This window comes from Dama dama, chromosome 11 (genome assembly GCF_033118175.1).
Source record: "Dama dama isolate Ldn47 chromosome 11, ASM3311817v1, whole genome shotgun sequence".
Lineage (NCBI taxonomy): Eukaryota > Metazoa > Chordata > Mammalia > Artiodactyla > Cervidae > Dama > Dama dama.
The window spans coordinates 91,792,355-91,814,154 of NC_083691.1; the positions used below are offsets into that span (position 1 = coordinate 91,792,355).

The window sequence follows — 21,800 nt, forward strand, 5'->3', positions numbered from 1 at the left end:
TTTGTTGTGTTACAGAGATCTCTTTGGTCTTTCACCAATGCCACATTGTCTTGATTGCTGTAGCTTTATAGTAAGTCTTTAAGTCATATAGTGTCAGTCTTCCCATTTTGGCTTCAATTTTGTGTTGTTTTTTTGGCTTTCCTGGGTCTTTTGATTTTCCATATACACTCTATTTTTTAAATTTAAATTACTTTTTTTCCCCATTGTTGTGTTGGTTTCTGCCGTACAACAATGTAAATCAGCCATAATTATACGTACATCCCCTCCCTCCCTAGCCTCTCTCCCCACCACTCATCCCATCCCTCCACGTCATCACAGAGCACTAGACTGGGTTCCATGTGCCGCACAACTTCTCAGCACCTATCCAGCTTACACTGGACAATGTATATATATTGATGCTGCATTCTCCATTTGTCCCACTCCCTGCCTCCCCCATGGTTTCCATAAGTCCATTCTCTACATCTTTGTCTTCATTCCTTCCCTGCAAATAGCTTCATCAATATAGTTTTTCTAAATTCTGTATATATGCGTTAATTACTATATTTGTTTTTGTCCTTCTGACTTACTTCACTGTGTATAATAACAGGCTCTAGCTTCATCCATCTCATGAGAACTGACTCAAATTCATTCTTTTTGGTGACTGAGTAATATTCTGTTGTAGGTATATGTACCACATCTTTTTTATTCATTCATCTGTTGATGGACATCTTGGTTGTTTCCATGTCCGGGCTATTGTAAGCAGTTGCTGTGAACACTGGGGTACATGTGTCTTGAATTTTGATTATGGTTTTCTCAGGGCCCAGTAGTGGGGTTGCTGGGTCATATGAAGATATATTCCTAGTACTTGAAGCAATCTTTTTACTGTTCTCTGTAATGACTATATCAGTTTGTATTCCCACTATATCAGTTTTACTGTTCTCTATAATGACTATATCAGTTTGTGTGGGGTTTCCTTTTCTCTACATCCTCTCCAACATTAATTGTTTGTAAATATTTTGATGATGGCCATTCTGACTGGCATGAGGTGATACCTCATTGAAGTTTTGATTTGCATTTCTCTAATAATTAGCAACGTTGAGCATCTTTTCATCTGTTTATTGGCCATCTGTATATCTTCTTTGGAGAAATATCTGTTTAGGTCTTCTACCCAGTTTTTGATTGGGCTGTTTGTTTTCGTAATATTGAGCTGTAGTAGCTGCTTATATATTCTAGAGATTAATCCTTTCAGTTGTTTCATTTGCAATTTTCTCCCATTCTGAGGGTTGTCTTTTAATCTTGTTTATTGTTTCCTTTGTTGTGAAAAAACTTTTAAGTTTATTTAGGTCTCATTTGTTTATTTTCATTTCCATTACTCTGGGAGGTGGGTCATAGAGGATCTTGTTGTGATTTCTGTCAAGGAGTATTCTGTCTGTGTTTTCCCCTAAGAGCTTTATACTTTCTGACCTTACATTTGAGTCTAATCCAGTTCGACTTTATTTTTGAGTCTGATGTTAGGAAGTCTTTTAGTGTCATTCTTTAGCATGTAGCTGTCCAGTTTTCCCAGAACTACTTGCTGAAGAGGCTGTCTTTTCTCCATTGTATATTCTTGTATCCTTTGTCAAAGACAAGGTGTCCATAGGTGTGTAAATTTATCTCTAGGGTTTCTGTCTTGTTCCCTTGATCTGTATTTGTTTTTGTGCTTGTACTGTACTATCTTGATGACTGTGGCTTTGTAGTATAGTCTGAAGTTAGGAAGGTTGATTCCTCCAGCTCTGTTTTTCTTTGTTAAAATTGCTTTGGCTATTTGGGGTCTTTTGTGTTTCCATGCAAATCGTGAAATTTTTTGTTCTAGTTCTGTAGAAAAATACCATTGGTAATTTGATAGGGATTGCATTGAATCTGTAGATTGCTTTGGGTAGTATAGTCATTTTCACAATATTGATTTCTCCAATTCAAGATCATGGTATATCTCTCCATCTGTTTGTGACATCTTTGATTTCTTTCATTGGTGTCCTATAGTTTTCTGCATAGGGTCTTTTTTCTTTTGGGTAGGTTTATTCCTAGGTATTTGATCCTTTTTGCTGCAGTGGTGAATGGGATTGTTTCCTTAACCTCTTTCTGATTTTTCATTGTTAGTGTATAGGAATGCAAGGATTTCTGTGTATTGATTCTATATCCTGTGATTTTACTATATTCATTGATTAACTCTAGTAATTTTCTGGCAGAATCTTTAGATTTTTCTGTGTATAGTATCATGTCATTTGCAAACAGCGAAAGTTTTATCTTCGTTTTCAATCTGGATTCCTTTAATTTCTTTGTCTTCTCTGATTGCTGTGGCTAGGACTTCCAACACTGTGTTGGATAATAGTGATGAGAGTGGGCACCGTTCTCTTGTTCCTGGTCTTAGAGGAAATGCTTTCAGTTTTCACCACTGAGAATATTTGCTTTGGATTTGTCATATATGGCCTTTATTATGTTGATGTAGGTTCCTTCTATGCTTACTTTCTGGAGAATTTTTATCATAAATGAGTGTTGAATTTTGTTAGAAGCTTTCTTTGAGTCTATTGAGATGATCATATGGTTTTTATCTTTCAGTTTTTTGATACTGTATCACATTGATTTTTTGGCATATATTGAGGAATCCATGCATCCCTGGGATAAATCCCATTTGATCATGATGTATGATCCTTTTAATATGTTATTGCCTTCTTTTTGCTAGAATTTTGTTGAGGATTTTTATATTGGCCTGGAATTTTCTTTTTTGGTGATATCTTTGTCTGGTTTTGGTGATGGTGGCCTCTTAGAATGAGTTTGGGGGTTTTCTTTCCCCTGCAATTTTCTGGAATAGTTTTAGCAGGTTTGGTGTTAGTTCTTCTCTAAACTTTATGTGGGATTCGCCTGTGAAGCCATCTGGCCCTGGGCTTTTGTTTGTTGAAGATTTTTGATCACAGTTTTGATTTCAGTGCTTGTAATTGGTCCGTTCATGATTTCTGTTTCTTTCTGGTTCAGTTTTGGAAGGTTTTTCTGAGAACTTGTCCATTTCTTCCAGGTTGTCCATTTTATTGGCACATAGTTGCTTGTTGTTGACTCTTAAGATCCTTTGTATTTCTGTGTTGTCTCTTGTAAGTTATTTTTCATTTCTAATTTTATTGATTTGAGTCCTCTCCCTTTTTTAGCTTGGCGAGTCTGGCTAGTGGTTTGTCAATTTTGTTTATCTTCTCAAAGAACTAACTTTTAGTTTTATTGATCTTTGCTATTGTTTCCTTCATTTATTTTTGCTCTGATCTTTCTAATTTCTTCCCTTCTGCTAACTTCAGGGTTTTTTGTTCTTTTCCTAGTTGCTTTAGTTGTAAAGTCAGGTGGTTGATTTTTTTGGTTGTTGTTATTTTTTGAGATAGGCTTGTATTGCTATAAACTTCCCTCTTAGAACTGATTTTGCTGCATCCCACAGGTTTTGGGTCATTGTGTTTTCATTGTCTTTTTGTTTGTAGGTATTTTTTAAATAACCTTTTTGATGTCTTCAGTGACTTGTTGGTTATTTAGAAGTGTGTTGTTTAGCCTCCATGTGTTTGTGATTTTTACAGTTTTTTTTCTTTTCCTGTAACTGATATCAAATTGCATAGCATTGTGGTCAGAAAAGACACTTGATACAATTTTAGTTTTCTTAAATTTTCTGATGCTTGATTGGTGACCCAAGATGTAATCCATCCTGGAGAATGTTCCATGTTCAGTTGAGAAAAAAGTATATTCTGCTGTTTTGGGATGGAATGTCCTGAAGATATCAGTTAGCTCCATTTGGGCTAGTATGTGATTTGAGGCTTGTGTTTCCTTATAAATTTTCTGTCTGGATGATCTGTCCATTGGTGTAATTGGGATGTTAAAGTCTCCTTCTATTACTATATTACTGTCAGTTTCCCCTTTTGTGGTCGTTAGTATTTACCTTATGTATTGAGGTGCTTCTATGTTGGGTGAATTAGTATTTATAATGTTATATCTTCTTGAATTGGTCCCTTTTTCATTATGTCATGTCCTTCCTTATTTTTTGTAACAGATTTTATTTTAACATCTATTTTGTCTAATATAAGTATTGCTACTCCCACTTTCGATTCCCACTTGCATGGAATATCTTTTTCCATCCCTCAACTTTCCGTCTGTATGTGTCCTTAGGTCTGAAGTGGCTCACCTGTAGGCAGCATGTACACAGGTCTTGTTTCTGTATCCATTCAGCCAGTTTGTGTCTTTTGATTGGAACATTTAATCCATTTACATTTAAGGTAGTTATATATATGTTCCTAATGCCATTTTCTTAATTGTTTAGGATTTATTTTTGTGAGTCTGTTTCTTTTCTTGTGTTTCCTGCTAGAGAAGTTCCTTTAGCACTTGTTGTAAAGCTGGTTTGGTGGTGCTGAATTCACTGAACTTTTGCTTGTCTATAAAGCTTTTGATTTCGTCTTCAAATCTGAATGAGATCCTTGCTGGGTAAAGTACTCTTGGTTGTCCGTTTTTATCCTTCATCACTTTAAATATATCCTGCCACTCTCTCTGGCCTGCAGAGTTTCTGCTGAAAAATCAGCTGTTAACCTTATGGGGATTGCTTTGTATGTTATTTTTTGGTTTTCCCTTGCTGCTTTTAGTATTTTTTCTTTGTGTTTAATTTTTTTTAGGGTGATTAATATGTGTGTTGTTGTATTTCTCTTTGGGTTTATACTGTATGGGACTCTCTGGGCTTCCTGGACTTGGGTGCTTATTTCCTTTCCTATAGTAGGAAAGTTTTCCACTATAATCTCCTCACATATTTTGTTATACCCTTTGTTTCTCTTCTTCTGGGACGCTAATAATTTGAATTTTGGTGCATTTATTATTGTTCCAGAGGTCTCTGAGACGGTCCTCAATTCTTTTATTTCTTTTTTCTTTTTTTCTGCTCCTTGGCAGTTATTTCTGTCATTCTGTCTTCTAGCTCACTTATCCTTTCTTCTGCCTCCATTATTCTACTGTTGATTCCTTTTGGATTATTTTTAATTTCAGTGATTGTGTTGTCCATCTCTTTATTTTTATTTCTTCTAGGTCTTTAGTAAATGTGTTAAATGATTCTTGTATTTTTTCTATTCTATTTCTGATATTTTGAAACTTCTTTACTATCATTACTCAATTCTTTTTCACATAGGTTGCCTATTTCCTCTTTATTTATTTAGTCTTGTAGTTTTTAACTTGCTCCTTCATCTGTAACATATTTTTTTGTTGTTTCATTTTTTTTTTTTTTTTTTTGATGGTTGGGACTATGTTCCTGTCTCACAAGTTGTTTAGCCTTAGTTTCCAGCAGTGGAGTTTTCAGGTAGTTGGGTAGAGCTGGGTCTTTGTTTTGAGATGTGGACCTCTGGGAAACCTCACTCTGATTAATATTCCCTGGCCCCTGAAGTTTTTTCTGTTACTCTAACCATTCGGACTCAGCACTCCTGCCTCCTGGGGCTCAGTCCTGATCTCTAGCCCATGAACTGGGATTCCACAAGCTATGGTTGTGGAAAAGAAAAATATAGAAAAGGAAGAAAAAGGAAAAAAAAAAAGGCAGAACAATAACAAAGAATAAAAAATAACCTCTGAAGGGTGAAACTGGACTCCAGTAGCAAAGTGAGAGAAGAAAAAAAAATTATATCTATAAAAATAAAGAAAAAGAAAAACAGGAGGGGACAGAATAATAACGAAGATTAAAAAATAATAAAATTTGAAAACTAACAGATAGTAGAAAAAATAAGAATATGTATGAACCAACCACTGGAGGGTAAAACCTAACTCTTCTGGTAAATAGTAAAAAAGTATCAGAAAAAAACCTCAAAAACAGAAAAAACCTTGAATGTGAAGGGCTGTGCTTAGGTGGGGGATGACTTATGTGGTGTTGTTTGGGTGGAGGTGGAATTTAGCGGGGCGGGGGGATGGGTCAGTCCTGATTCAGGACCTAAGCCTCCAGAAAAGACCCTAGAGAGGGGGCTGTCCCCAAACTGAGAAGGCCTCTGCAGTGCCTCTGTGTAGGGCATGGCAGGTGTCCTGGGCTCCACCCAATTTTCTGCAGTGCTTCTGGCTTCCGGGTGGGGAGGGTAAGACCTGGGTCTCCAGGAGGCTCCCTGGGGCCGAGGGGGTAGGGGAACACCGGATGGATGCCCTGTCCTCCCTCTGAATGGGGAGGCTTTGTCTTCCCTCCCTTTTGCACTCGCAGGACCTACGTGGGCAGTGGGTGCCCTTGGAGGTGGCCCTGGAGGGAGAGGGGTCCTGAAGGATAGAGGGGGGCCCCTGGAAGGAGGAGGGAGCCAGAGGGTAGAGAAGGGGTCCCCATGGTGGAGGGCCCAGTCCAGAGGGCAGACAGAGCCCCTGGTTGGGGCATGAGGGGGCCCACAGAGGACAAGGACCGTGGAGGGGAGAGGAAACTGGAGAACAGAGGGGGACCCTGAAGGGTGGGGGTCCACCCTGGATGGCCGAGGACTTGGCCTGGAAGGAGGAATGAGCCCTGGAGGGAGGAGAGGGGCTGGGGGGGGGGGGGGCCCTGGAGGGTGGAGGGGGTCCTGGAGGTGGTGGTCTTGGGAGGCTCTCCAGGGCTGAGTGGGCAGGGGGACACTAGGCAGTTTCCTGCTACTGGAACCCTCCAGGTGCCTCCCCACTCTGGGTGGCCTTATCTCCCTGCAGGAGCCTCCCTGTTCTCTTTCACATCCACAGGACCCATCCAGGTGGATGAGTCCCTGAAGAGCAAAAGGTGCCCTGGAAGGCAAAGAGCTCCGCAGGAGAGTTGAGAGGGTCCCAGAGGGCAGAATCCCAGGCCCTTGGGCCCCATAAAGACTCCCTGAGGCCAAGTGAAGGGGAAACCCCAGGGCCTTTCCCAGTGGGACTTCTTATCCCCTCAGAGGTAGAGCAGGTACGCCACTCCCAGCACCCAAAGGCATCCAGACTGTCCATGGCACTCAAACTGTGTCTGATGCCAAAACTGCTACCCCTCCCCCTGCAGCCCCTCAGTCTCTGGAAAGTGAAAGGGGTGCCCCAGAGGCTTTTCCCAGTGGATCTTCTGATCCCCCAGGATCCCCACCCCTCCCAGGCAAGCAGGCATGCAGCCTCTAGCCCCCAAAGGTGCCCAGACTGCCCTGGGCACCCAAACCACTTCTGGTTCCAAAACTGCTCCCTCTCCCCCAGCAGCCCCTCAGTCACTGGTTCCCAGGCCTGCGCGCTCCCCTGCTTGGCGCTACCTGGTACCTGGTCTCCCCCGGGGCTCCTCCCTTCAGCCTGTCCACAGGAAATCCCCCACCATTGCCTGGTGAACATCCTAGGGGTGGGGGGTCACAGACTGCATGCCTTCTCTCACTGCCACCTTGGCTCCCCACCATATAAACTTTAGAACCCGTTTATTGATATCCACAGAATAACTTGCTTGGATTTTATTGGAATTGTATTGAATATATACATCAAGTTGGGAAGAACTAACATGTTGACAGTATTGAGTCTTGCTAACAATGAAGATGAACTATCTGTCCATTTAATTAGTTCTGTTTTGATTTCTTTCACCAGAGTTTTATAGTTGCCCTCATGTAGATTTTGTACAAATTTGTTTAGATTTATACCTATTTCATTTTTTGGGTGCTAATATAAATGGGTTTTTTTTTTTCCCCCCTGTGCATCATGTGGGATCTTAGTTCCCTGACCACATACCAAACCCACACTTCCTGCAGTGGAAGCACACGGAGTCTTACCCACTAGACTGCCAGGGAAGTCCCAATGGTATTGTGTTTTTAATTTCAAATTCTAATCGTTCATTGCCGGTATGTAGGAAACCCATTGACTTTGCTCTGGTTTTGTTGTTGTTTGTTTTTTTAACTGTTCAAGTATCACCAAAAAATATTAATCTGCTACTTTGGGTAACTGGAATATTGAATTATAATTAGTGTTGGATTGTCTCTTTTTTACTTCAGTTCTGTTAGTTTTTCCTTAAGGCATTTTGGAGCTCTGATGCGAAGTGAATATATATTTTGAATTATTAGATTATTCTTGGTGGATTGACCCTTTTATCATCTGAAATGTCCCTCTTTATTTTTAGTAGCCTTTTTTATTTTAATACATTTTTATATTACAATAGCCACTCTACATGTTTTATGATTATAAATCTGCTTTTCATCCTTTTACTTTCACCCTGTTTGTATTTTCAGCCTAAAGTGTGTCTCCTGTAGAGAGCATATAGTTGAATCTTGTTTTTCATATAGTCTAACACAACTACATATCTTTGATTGGATTGTTTAATTCACTCACATTAAATGCTATTGATATGTTTGGATTTATATCTACTGTTTAATTTTTTGTTTTCTATATATCTTGTGTCTTTTTGTTCTTTTAGACCTCATATTGCCATTTTTGGTTTTAAGTAGATATTTTTCTCTTGTGTTGTTTTAATTCTAATGATTTTTAAAATTATAATTACTGAATTATTTTCCAGGCCTTACAGTATACACTGTTAATTTATCAGAATCTGCTTCAGATTCATTAGGACTAAATTTCAGTGAAATATAGAAGGTTTATGCCAGTATAACCCCATTTCTTACCCTGCCCCTTTAAAGTTATTACTGTTAAACATATGTCTACATATGTTACAGATATATGTTACATACCAAGTGATTTATTGTAAGAGTTAATACTTTCTGTAATAGGTTTTTTGAAGAGTCTGGAAGAAGGGAGAATAACAAGCAGATGTTTTGTAGTTATATGAAATTTCTTTTGTCTTCTTTTTTTGTACTCATTTCTTCCTTTCTTTTGAGTTATCATCTGGTATTATTTCCTTATTTCAGCACAGTTCAGTTCCTGTTGATCTCCTCTGTGCTGTCATTGTCGAATACATCTCTGTATGTTTATGTGCCCAACAGTACAATTAGATATATATTGTTTCATAAATTGTTTTTTTTGAAATAGGGAAAATTTCACTTTATTGTTACACTGAATTTTAGTACTTTACTTTTTTTCCCCTTTCCTGCCTGCCTGCCTTCTGCTGTCAGCGCAGCTGGGGCGTGCAGGATCTTTTGTTGCAACACAGACTCTAGTTGTGGCGTACAGGCTGGGTAGTGTGGCGCACGGGCTTGGTTGCTCTGTGGCATGTGGGATCCTAGTTCCCAGACCAGGGATTGAACCCGTGTCCGCTGCCTTGCAAGGCGAATTCCCAATCATTGGCTCACCAGGGAAGACACTGAATTTTAGTACTTCTCAGTACAAGAGAAAAATAAACTGAGTCATGGTCATGAGTTCAGGATTATATATGTTACATTTTGCCTTGTTATAATACAGTTGTGGCTTTATGATAAATATAAATTGGAGACATAGCTTGTATTCCAGAGCTAATTTGCGTAACTGTCACGAGGGGAAAAAAGCATTAAATGCATTTCTCAAATAAGTATTTTCATTTAATTCAGAATCTCAAGACAGCATTAGACTTTGGCCTTGTTTCAAAAAAGTTTAAATGCTAAGCTAGCTAAATAACCTTCTTGAAAGATTTAAACACAGTTGATAAAGAAAATGTTTTCCCTCTAATCTCAATCTTACATAAGAGAAAGAGATGAGGGGGAAAATGTAGACAATTTCTTTAGTGTATATGGCTAAGTACATCAGCCTCCTTCAACTGTAGTGTCCATTACTGACTGCATTAAAACAAACTGGGCAAATACCAAAAGTTATCCACTTTATAAACCAAAGACAGCAATTTTAGGGTTGAGGTAAGTAAAAAAATTTTGAAACACTTCAAAAACGTTTGACATTAGAGAAATCATCTCTTCATTATAAGAAAGAAAGGCATAACAGAAAGTAAAAGACATTTAAACTAAACTGATTTTTAGTCTTTGAACAAAAGAAATAGAAAATAGTGGTTGATTACTAAACTTTGTGCTTTAATCAAACTAATTAATTACAGTGATTTTAAATGGCAACTGCCCATCTGACTAGATGGTTGAGCTTGACAGTTTTGAATATTTTTGTAATGAATACTTTTTAAAACACAAAGACACTAACATGATCTGGTCATGCAGTGTTTATCTTAATGCATTCTGCATTTCTTTGCCAATCTTGCAGTTAAGGATCTTGTTCCAATCAATCTTAGTGTGAGTAATTGGGAACCGTCGAGGTAAGGCTTTGAAAGTTGTGTCTGACATTGTCTGATAATTTTCACTGATGACAGTTTGATATTCATTCTTTTTAGCCTCTACAATCTTTATATAAATTCATTTGCTGTTTGTACCTCATTAGACACTGTTAGGGAATCTTGTATATCTTTATGACTCATAGCTGAACCTTACCATTTTCATAATAATGAACCTGAATTCAAGATGCCAGCCACCTGAGTAGTTGTAAGAATGATTTAAACGTCCACTCTGACCTCCAGTGACCATTCCAAAAGGCTTTTGCTTGAAATTAATGGCTTTCTATGCATGCAATAACTGTTTGCTGTCCGTCTGTTTTTTTTTTTTAACCATATACAGTACTGGCACCATTCAGATAACGTTTTTTTATATAAGCCCAGAGAGCAGTTATTACTGAGGTTTGCCGTGGTTCAGTTGCATTTTCTGCTTCATGTGGTGTTGGATCAGTTGTGTCCTCTTTTAAGTGATCAAAGTTTTTGGTTCCAAAAACTTTCCGTTTCCCAAGTTACCATGTTCTGTTTTCAATACCTGATTTTCATAACCTTCAGTTTTTACTGAGATAAACTGGTATGCGTGCCCCTTCCCTCAGAAGAGTGTCATTGTTAAGCAATAACAGAACATCATTAAACACCTCGTTAAATTCTCCAGGAGGGGCATGAATGATGAATTTTGCTGTTATGCATACCTTCTCATAAGACAACTGCTCCTCCAGATCTGCCGTTTTCCTTTCAGTGGCAAACTAGGGTGCCCGCGTTGATGGTGGCAGTGACAGCCTACCTTTCCCCTTTCCGCCCGGCCTTCCAGGCTGTGCATCCGGCCAGTGAAGGCTTTTTAGGTCATCAGAGGGAAGAAAGGAGAAGAAGTACGCAGTTATACTGTCTTTTGCAGTTACCTGTGTAATTGCTTTACTTAATTCTCTGTTATTTTCTGTAAATTTCAGTTACTCTGAGTATCATCCTGAAGCACTTCCCTTAGTATTTCTTGTAAAAGAAATAAAGAAATTTTCTGTTTGGGTTTATCTGGGGATTGAAAAAATTTTTAAAGAATTTTATTTGTGATAAAATACACATAGTATCTTAACCATCTTAACCATTTTAAAGTGTATAGTTTGATATTGTTAAAAACATTAACCCTGTTGTACAACTGGTGTCCAGAACGCTTTTCATTTTGCAAAACTGAAACTCTGCGCCATAAACAACTCCCCATTTCCCCTTATCTCATTTCCTAGCAACCATGTTTCTGGTTTGTGTTTCTATGAATTTGATTACTCTAGATACCTCTTTTAAGTGGGACCATACAGTATCTGTCCTTTGTGACTGTCCATCACTTTCATCCTCAAGATTCGTCCATGTTGTAGTAGTGACCAGATTACCTTCCTTTTAAGTCTGAATAACATTCCGTTGTATGTATGTACAACATTTTGTTTATCCCTTATCAGTTGATAAGACACTTGGATTGCTTCTGCCTATTGGCTGTTGTGAGTAGTGCTGCTGTGACATAGGTTTGCAAATATCTCGAGACCTTGCCTTCAGTTCTTTTGGATATATACACAGAAGTGGGGTTGCTAGAACATGGTGGTAGTTCTGTTTTTAGTTTTCTGAGGAGTCTCCCTACTGCTTTCCATAGTAGTTGTACCATTTTATAGTTTCACCGACACTACAAAAGGGTCCTAGTTTCTCCACATCTTTGCCAATGTTTGTTATTTTTTCTCTTTTTTTTTTTTTGATAGTAGCCATCCTGATGAGTGGGCTTCCTTCATAGCTCAGTTGGTAAAGAATCTGCCTGCAATGCAGGAGACCCTGGTTCGATTCCTGGGTTGGGAAGATCCACTGGAGAAGGGATAGGCTACCCTCTCCAGTACTCTTGGGCTTCCCTTGTGACTCAGCTAGTAAAGAATCTGCCTGCAGTGTGGGAGACCTGGCTTCAATCCCTAGGTTGGGAAGATCCCCTGGAGAAGGGAAAGGCTACCCACTCCAGTATTCTGACCTGGAGAATTCCATGGATACAGTCCATGGGGTCACAAAGAGTTGGACATGACTGAGTGACTTTCACTTTCACTATCCTGATGAGTATGAGGTGATGTCTTACTGTTTTGATTTGATTAGTGATGTTGAACATCTTTCCCTGTACTTAGTGGCTATCTGTATATGTTTGGAGAAATGGCTCTGCAAGTTCTTTGCCTATTTGATAATAGGTTAATTGGGTGGTTTTTTGTTTTGTTTTTGAGTTTTGCTGCTGCTGCTGCTAAGTCGCGTCAGTCGTGTCCGACTCTTAAGCGACCCCATGGATTGCAGCCCACCAGGCTCTGCCGTCCCTGGGATCCTCCAGGCAAAAACACTGGAGTGGGTTGCCATTTCCTTCTCCAGTGCATGAAAGTGAAAAGTGAAAGTGAAGTCGCTCAGTCATGTCTGACTGTTAGCGACCCCATGGACTGCAGCCTACCAGGCTTCTCTGTCCATGGGATTTTCCAGCCAGGAGTACTGGAGTGGGTTGCCATTGCCTGCTCTGTTTTGAGTTTTAAGAGTTCTTTATATATTATGGCTATTAATCCCATATCAGATATGTGATTTGCAAATATTTTCCCCCATTTCGTGGTTTGCCTTTTTACTCTGTAGGTGGTGTCTTCTGATATACAGAATTTTACAGTTTTCATGAAGTCCAGTTTGTTGTTCCATTTGTTGCTTGTGCCTTTGGTATCATATCCAAGAAATCACTGCCAAACCTACTACTGTGCAACTTTTGCTCTGAGTTTTCTTCTAAGAGTTTTATAGTTTTAGGTCTTTAAGTCTTTGATCCGTTCAGAGTTGACTTTTTTATATGATGTTAGGTGAGCATGTAACTTCATTCTTTTGAATGTGAACAGCCAGTTTTTCCAGCAGCATTTGTTGAAAAGACTGTCCTTTTCCCATTGAATGAACTTGATACTTGTATTGAAAATTATTCGACCATATATATGTGAGAATTTATTCTTGGGATCTCTTTGTTCTGGCTGATACTCCCAATACTGTGTTCATTAGAAATGGCAAGAGTAGGCATTCTTGCCTTGTCCCTGGTCTTAGAGGAAAAACTTTCAGTTTTATACCATTGAGTATGATATAAGTTAGTTGTGGGTCCTCATGAGGGGCCTAAGTCAGGTTTGACTGTTTGCAACCCTGTGGACTGTAGCCCACCAGGCTCCTCTGTCCATGGGAGTCTCCAGGCGAGAATACTGCAGTGGATTTCATGCCCTCTTCCAGGGGATCTTCCCGATTCAGGGATTGAACCTGTGTCTCCAGCATTGCAGGCAGATTCTTTACCTACTAAGCCACCTGGGAAGCCCCATTATATTAGTTAGTTTCCTTCTGTTCCTAATTTGTTGAGTGCTTTTATCATGCAAGAGTATTGAGTATTCAGGTGCTTTTTCTGTATCAGTAAAGATGACCAGTGGTTTTGTCCTTCATTCTGTCAGTGTGAAGTTTTGATTGATTTTTATGAGTTGAATCATCCTTGCACTCCATGGTTAATCCCCACGTGATCATGGTGTATACTTCCTTTAATGTGTTGTGAATTCTGTGTGTTAACATTTTTGAGGGTGATTGAAGCCATTTGGTCCTTGGCTTTTCTGTGTTGACAAGTTTTTGATTACTGATTCAATCTCCTTGCTAGTTATACATTTCAGATTCTCTATTTTTTCATTGTTCAGTCTTTGTAGGTTGTATCTTTCTAGGGATTAATTTGTTGGTTAGTTTGTTCAGTTGTTCATAATGTTCTCTTATGATCCTTATTTTGTGGCATTGGTTGTAATATTCCCTCTTGCATTTCTGATTTTATTATTTGAGTCTATTTTTTTTTTTCTTAGTCTAGCTAAGGGGTTGTCAATTTTGTCAGTTTTCTGAAAAAATCACTTTTAGTTTCATTTTTTTTCCCTTGTTGACCATTTCATTTATCTGTGCTCCAATTTTTGTTATTTCCTTCTTTCTGCGAGCCTTAGCTTTTAGTTTTTCTTTTAGTTCCTTGAGGTACAAGTTAGATTGTTACTTGAGATCTTGCCTTTTGTTTAAGGCATGCCATTTGTAGCTTAAACTTCCTTCTTAGTACTTCTTCAACTGCATCCATAAATTTTTTTGGTATTTTGCATTTTCATTTGTATCAAGGTATTTTCTGATTTCCTTTATGACTTCTTGTTATTTAAGAGTGTAGTGTTTTAATTTCCAAGTATTGTAAAATTTCCAGTTTTTTCTTAGGCTATTTATTTCTAGTTTCATTACATTGTGATTGGAAAAGGTACTGTGTATTATTTCGGTCTTCTTGAATTTATTCAAACTAGTTTTATGGCTAGACATGTGTTCTGTCCTAAAGAATGTTTCATGTGTAATTGAGAAAATGTATTCTGCTGTTTATGGATAGAGTATTCTATATACTGTTGGGTTTGATTGATCTATAGTGTTGTTCAATTTCTGTATTTTATTATTCTTCTGACTGGTTGTTCTATGCATTACTGAAAGAACATTATTCATTATGTTGTGTATTTCTCCCTTCAGTTCTTTCAACATCTGCCTCATTAATTTAGGAGCTCTGAGGTTTGATGCAGAAATACTTACACTTTTTATATCTTCTTGGTGAATTGACCTTTTATCATTATATGATATACTTATTTGTCTCTTGTAACAGTTTTTGACTTAAAAGTCCATTTTATCTGAAATTAATACAGCTGCTCCTGTGTTATTTTGGTTACTGTTGCATGAAATATCTTTTTTTATCCTTTTAATTGATATGCATCCTTAGATCCAAAATGTTTCTTTGATAGGCAGCATGTGGTTGGAAGACCACTAAAGACCACAAACTTTTAATATTAAAAACTAATCAGGGAAGGACTCTGAAACTGTTTGTTTATACCAGAAGGCATTTAACCTCACATCAGAGTCGCTGATGACATCTGCTTAGTCATCAGCAGGTGAGATTTTAAAGCATTCATCTTAAGAATTCTCTTTCAAGTATTCGGGTCATACCAATATCTGAGGCAACTGTGGGAAAACTGATCAAATATACGGGAATGTATTAGAAATTAATTTCCTTAATGAAGTCTATAAACCGTCGGGTAGGTAATAAAAATAAGTTTTGGGAAATGTATTTTTTTTATTTAATATAAATTTATTTATTTTAATTGGAGGCTAATTACTTTACAATATTGTAGTGGTTTTGCCATACATTGACATGAAATCCGCCACGGATGTACATGTGTTCCCCATCCTGAACAACCCCCCTCCCACCTCCTTCCCCATCCCATCCCTCAGGGTTATCCCAGTGCACCAGCCCTGAGCACCATGCATCTTGCATCGAACGTGGATTGGTGATTTGTTTTGCATATAATATACATGCTTAAGTGCCATTCTCCCAAATCATCTCACCCTCTCCCTCTCCCCCAGAGTCCAAAAGACTGTTCTATACATCTGTGTCTCTTTTGCTGTCTCACATATGGGGTTATCGTTACCATCTTTCTAATCTAAGAAATGTATTTTTCAATAAGAACTTTTCCAGTAAACTGGCTCACTGGAAAGACCCTGATGCTGGGAAAGATTGAGGGCAGGAGAAGGGGACAACAGAGGATGAGATGGTTGGCTGTCATCATGGACTCAGTGGACATGAGTTTGAACAAACTCTGGGAGATAGTGAAGGATAGGGAAGCCTGGCATGCTGCAGTCCATGGGGTCACAAAGAGTTGGATGAACAACAATAAGAACTTTTAACATTTAATTTTAACTTTTAAGGTTTTTTTAGCGAATAAAAGTGAGAGTGTGTTCTTTTTTCTCACACACTGGGTTAGTTGTCAAAGTGTTGGTTTCATAATATTGTATCATTAGTGTTCTACAAATATCCTAGGGAATTGAATTCTCTTTTTGTAAGCTAATGTTCATCAGCTGTTTTCAAAGGCAAGACCCTGTGCTGTACACCCAGCATTATTTAGTTACAGTGAATAGCCATTATGAACATTCATTTTGGCATTCTTGTTTCCTGGAGAGCTCAAGGAATACTAACTGTGCTAAAACATTGGCTCTATTTTTATTTATTTAGGGATTTCAGATTGCCAAAATGAATTTGCAAAATGCCTTTCTTTGCTTTTTGTTCTTTATTCCTCAGAAAAATGCCATTGAAGGAAGGTGGGTGTGCCTCATGACGTTCTACCTTTTGAGAAAAACCTCTTGAGTCTATACCATAGAAATCTCTTTAGTTATTGAATAGATTTTTGAGTTAGGCTTGCCTTTTGCCTCAAAAGCACATTGTTGTATGTGTTCTGTAAAAATGTTTTGTTAGTGTAGTAACTGTTTTAATTCTGGGGGAAAAAATTACCTTATGATCTTGAGTTTCCTTCAGAGGTTCTTTGACATTTGTGGTTTTGTGAGCATGTATCTTTTCTTGATTCATGGGTTGCCTGTTTTATTTTTATCAATCTCTTCTTTTTTTATGGACATCATGTCTCTTTTTAAAAAGTCTCTTAAAGAGTCTGAGGTATTTTGAAGTCTTTTGAAATACCTTTGAAAGTATAGTTTGTAATTTCATTTTTAGCAAGAGTGTTACTTTGTTTTATCTTTTGGTACATTCTTCTCTACCTGTTGTTTTTGTGGTTGTCTCCACCTTGCCCCTTGCATCTCCTTTAAAACGAGGTTTTACATTGAAAGATTTGGGTTCTTACTCTCCAAGAATGTTGGGGAGAATCTCAGTAACCCATCCTGAACCAGTAGGTGACTTGACGTGACTGAGGTCATTTTTTTTGATTGCCTCTGATCTTCTCCATGTGCGTTGCTTCAGTTTTTATTGCCTTCTTTCACAAATAGGAGAGCCCTGCTTCAACCTCTGATTATGCAAAATGATCCCAACTTTGTCCCCATTTTCCGTGCTCTTGGATGATTTTAGTTCCTGTTATTAGGGCTAATTTCTTAGATGTCTCAAATAGTAAGATTGTGAAATAGGTAACTTGCTTGTTTATACTTGCTTCTTTTACTTCTACAAGTATGTGTGCAAAGTCACTTCAGTATTGTCTGACTCTTTGCGACCCCATGGACTGTAGCCCACCAGGCTCCCCTGTCCATGAGATTTTCCAGGCAAGAATACCAGAGTGGGTTGCCATTACCTTCTCCAGGTACAAGCATAGGAGGGTAAAGAACTGGTGTGATTTGTTGGAATATGTCAAGTCCGTGCTTGTAACCAAAGTCCATACTGTGTAACCAAAATCACTATTTCCTTATTTAAAAAAAAAAAATTAATTAATTAAAAAATAACTAATTAATTTTGGCTGCACTGAGTTTTTATTGCTGTGCGTAGGCTTTCTCTAGTTGTGGTGAGTGACGGCTACTGTCTAGTTGGGTTGCGCAGGCTTCTGTTTGTGGTGGCTTCTCTTGTTGTAGAGCATGGCTCTAGGGCGAGCCAGCTTCAGTAGTTGTGACACAGTGGCTCTAGAGCCTGGGCTTAGTAATTGTGGTACATGGGCTTAGTTGCCCTCTAGTATGTGTGATCTCCTTGGACCAAGGATCAAACTCATGTCTCCTGCATTGGCAGGCGGATTCTTAACTACTGGACCACCAGGGAAGTCCTCTGTTTCCTTAATTTTAAGTGAAGATAATAAGTTGGACAGTGATTATGAAGTCTAAATGTTATATTTGTGAAAGTGCTTTATAAACTGACAAACATAGCTTAAATGTTAAATTTGTTTATTGTTTAGTCACAGGGATTGTGTTATTACTCTGTTTAAATCCGCCTTTGATTTTCAGGTTGTTCCATTGACCTGTCATCTATGGCAACAGCCATTATATCAAAACGATAGTGGAACACAGATTTCTGATACTAACGTGGCCTCTTTGGAAAATATAGCTCTGTGGGGTTCTGGGGATGATCAGGTATGTCTTGTGTAACTGGGAAACTGTCTTTCTTTTGATAAGCAGCATGAGAAATTCTGATTTAGCTATGAAGAGTGGAAAGAGGTGAATTAGTTTAATATTCCACTTTTCTAGTAGATCTTTGGCAGCCTTAATTATATAGAACAGCAGTTTACTTTTTTTTTGGTCTCAGGATTCCTTTACATTTTTCAAAAGTGTTTAAAAGAGTTTTTGTTTATAAGGGTTGTCTATATCAATATTAACTTATTAAAATTAAATCATTCTAAGAGTATTTATTAAAAAATAACAAATCCATTATGTATTAACATAAAATATGTTTTAAAATGAAAAATTACTGGTTTCCAAGGCAAAAAAAATTGGTTGAAAGGATGGCATTGTTTTACATTTTTGCACATGTCAGTGTTAGCCTTACTAGAAGACAGTTGTCGTATTAGACAGGGTTCTCCAGGAAAACAGAGCCAAGAGGAGATAATACATGTGTGTTTACAGCAGTGTTAGTTGACTAGTTGTGTGCAGCTCTCTGCAGCCCCACAGACTGTAGCCCGCCAGCTCCTCTGTCCATGGGATTCTTTAGGCAAGAATATTGCAGTGGGTAGCCGTTTTCTTCTCCAGGGGATCTTCCTGACCCAGGGATCAACCCGAGGCCTCCTGCATTGCAGTCGGATTCTTTACCGTGTGAGCCACCAGGAAAGCCCACATATATACAGTGTGTGTGTGTGTAAATATGTGTGTCTGTGTGTGTTTTATAAGGAATTTGTTGCAGGAATGGGGACCCCTTCTATGGCCCAGAAGTGGGCTCTTGTCTAAACACTTGGATATTAATTATCCAAGGAGACACACATGCAGACAAAGCAAGAGATTTTGTTGGGGAAAATCACCCAGCTGGTGAGCAGGAGGGTAAGGGAACCCAAGAGAACTACTCTGCCATGAGGCTTGCAGTCTCTGGTTTTATGGTGATGGGGTTTAGTTTCTGGGTTGATCATTCTGTCTCAGGGTCCTTCCTGGTGGTGTGTGCATAGCTCAGCCAAGAGAAGGATTCTGGAAGGTTGATAGGATGTTTGGGCTGGTGTCTCCTCTCTCCTTTTGACCTTTCCCAAATTCTTCCTGATGGTGGTAGCTTGTTACTTCCGCATTACTTACTGGGACCTCCTATTGTTAAGATAACTCATGCGAGTGGCTGGCCACTTGCCTGGTCATGGAGGGCAGTTTCAGTCAGCGTTTCCCTCAGCAGATTGGCTCATGTGATTATGGAGGCTGAGAAATCCCAAGATCTGTAATGTGGGGACCCAGGAGCACTGATAGTTTAATTCCAGCCTGGACCTAGGAGCTGACTGACGGTATATGTTCTAACATATACCAAGTCTAAAGGCTCGATGACAGGCCAGCAGACAGTTTAAGTTCTGTGCCAAGTCTGATTCCAAAGGCAGAAGACTGATGTCCCAGCTTGAAGACCATCAGACAGAGAGAGCGAATTACCTTTTGTCTAGCCTTTTGTTCTGTTCAGGCCTTTAATGGATTAGGTGAGGTCTGCCCACATCAGGAAGGGCAGTCTGCTTTACTAAGTCTGTGGATCAAATGTTAATCTCATCCAGACATGCTCTCACAGTGCCCAAATTGTTTAACCAAATATCTGGGCACCCTGTGACCCAGCCAAGTTGACACATAAAATTAACTGTCATAACTGAACTTTCAGATTTGCTTTCTGCGTTTAGTCCTTTGGGATATATTGTTTTGCTTAACTCATGTGAAGAAAATCTAACCATATATAGGTACATAGTTAGAAAATGGAGGCCCATGTAACTTCCCTGAAAGGATGTCAGTGACCCCTAGGGATCTTTGGACCAAATTTTGGGAACCACTAATCTAGAACATAGTAATAAACTTAGAGGAAATGGAAAAATAGTGAACAGATAGGAAAAACCTCATATATGTTTGTAGGAGGAAAAAAAATACAGTCTTATAATGATAAATTTTTTAAGTTGATCAGGTAATAACTTAGGTATCAGATTTTTTCTGGGTCCTTCAGTTTTCTCTGAATTGCAGTTACTATCCATTGAATGCAAGATACAGAGGAGATTTACTGTCACCAAGCAAAAAGGGTTATGAGAAACCCTAATAAGAAAAAGCACAATAATCTGTGACCATTAAATGGAAGGGAGATTGTTATTTGTTGAATTGTGTCCCCTCAACTTAATGTACCTACACACATTTGAGTTTTTGACTTCTGTTTGATATGTTGGAATATTTTGATTCTCATGTAGATCCAGGGCTTTAAATATACCTGTATACTTAAAGATTGCATATTTGTATCTCCAGCCTTTACTTCTTCAAAATTTGTTTGTATTTATTTTATTGTTTGTCATCCCTCTTCTTACATAATCAAAAATATTTAGAGGCTTGAGGGCCTTTTTATATTAATTAAAAGGATATAACACTCAGGATCATAGCAAAATAAGCAGAAAGAAAAGAATGGTCAACAGAATTTTTAAAGTTTTATTTTATGATGGGAAATTATTGGAGTATGTTTGCATGAAGAGAGGAATCGTTCAGTAGGAAGGGAAAATGTGTGAAGGAAAGCGGGAAATCACGTATAGGAAATTATTAGAAAAAATGGAATGAGATGGGAAAGCCTTTGACAGGTAGAGGGAGAGACAGTTTAAGTCATAAAATGAAAATCTGGGTTAGGTAATGGGGCTGTAGATCTTGTGATAGGAAGATAAGGGAGCTCCATCTCCTGCTGTTTGCTTACTAAAGTGGGAAATGGGGTCATCAGTTGAAAATGAGGAAGGAGAGTTCAGTAGTTCTGAGGAAAGGGTAAAGTAATCATTTTGGCCAGTCAGCTTGGCAGGAAATTATAGTAGAATTTCCAGGCAGGGCTGAGTGCCTTTGAGGTTTAATGTTATCAATCTAAAGCAAATGTTGTATGTTAATGCATATATATGAAATCTAGAAAAACCGGTATAGATGATCTTATTCACAGAGCAGAGATAGAGACACAGACATAGAGAACAAACATATGAATACCAAGGAAGAAGGGAGAGTGGTGAGATGACTTGGGAAATTGGGATTGACGTGTATACACTGTTGTTGCTAAGTATAAAGTAAGCAACTAATGAGAACCTACTGTATAGCACAGGGAACTTGACTCAGTGCTGGGTGGAGACCTAACTAGGAGCAAATCCAAAAAAGAGGAGATGTATGTATACATATCGATGATCCACTTGGTTGTAGAGCAGAAACTAACACAGCTTTGTAAGTCAGCCGTGCACCTGTGCTGTGCCCAGCCACGTCTGACTCCTTGTGGCCCCACGGACCGCAGCCCGCCAGGCTCCTCTGTCCTTGGGATTTCCCAGGCGATGAAACTGCAGTGGGCTGCCATTTCCTCCTCCAGGGGATCTTTCCAACCCAAAAGATCTTTTCAGCCTTTTGAACCTGCGTCTTTTGTGTCTCCTGCATTGACAGGCGTTTTTTTTTTTTTTTTTTTTAACCACTATTGCCACTTGGGAAGCCAGATTTTTTTTTTTTTTCACTTTCTTTTTTTTTTTAAGTGATTAACATGCCATTTTATTTTAAATAAATGATACTAGGGAGGCAAATTATCATAACCATGAGATCAATGACAACATAGGCTCTTGAATATATTAATATTTCAACACATAATTAGCATTCTTTTAACTTTTTAACCTGCAACTATTGTTTTTCATTTTTTTCTATTTAAAAATATTTTTGTACAGTTTTTAAGGTTATTTCCCTAACATAACTTTTTTTCATTTATTTTTAAATAATTTTTAAAATAAAAAAAAAT

At 38.5% G+C, this 21,800-nt stretch overlaps 1 protein-coding gene and 1 pseudogene across 12 annotated transcripts in view; one reads left to right on the forward strand and one right to left on the reverse strand.

Moving 5' to 3' along the window:
* Positions 1 to 21,800, forward strand: part of ALMS1 (ALMS1 centrosome and basal body associated protein) — a 207,591-nt gene that overhangs the window by 20,459 nt on the left and 165,332 nt on the right. For 11 of the 12 annotated variants that reach the window (XM_061155716.1, XM_061155719.1, XM_061155721.1 and 8 more), the window contains exon 2: positions 17,870 to 17,995. The exons of the other annotated variant lie outside the window; for it this stretch is intronic. In XM_061155716.1, coding sequence (XP_061011699.1) covers positions 17,870 to 17,995 — 126 coding nt within the window. The remainder of the gene's footprint in view (positions 1 to 17,869; positions 17,996 to 21,800) is intronic. 12 annotated transcript variants of the gene reach the window in all.
* On the reverse strand, positions 9,017 to 10,937 carry LOC133064233 (F-actin-capping protein subunit alpha-2-like; annotated as a pseudogene).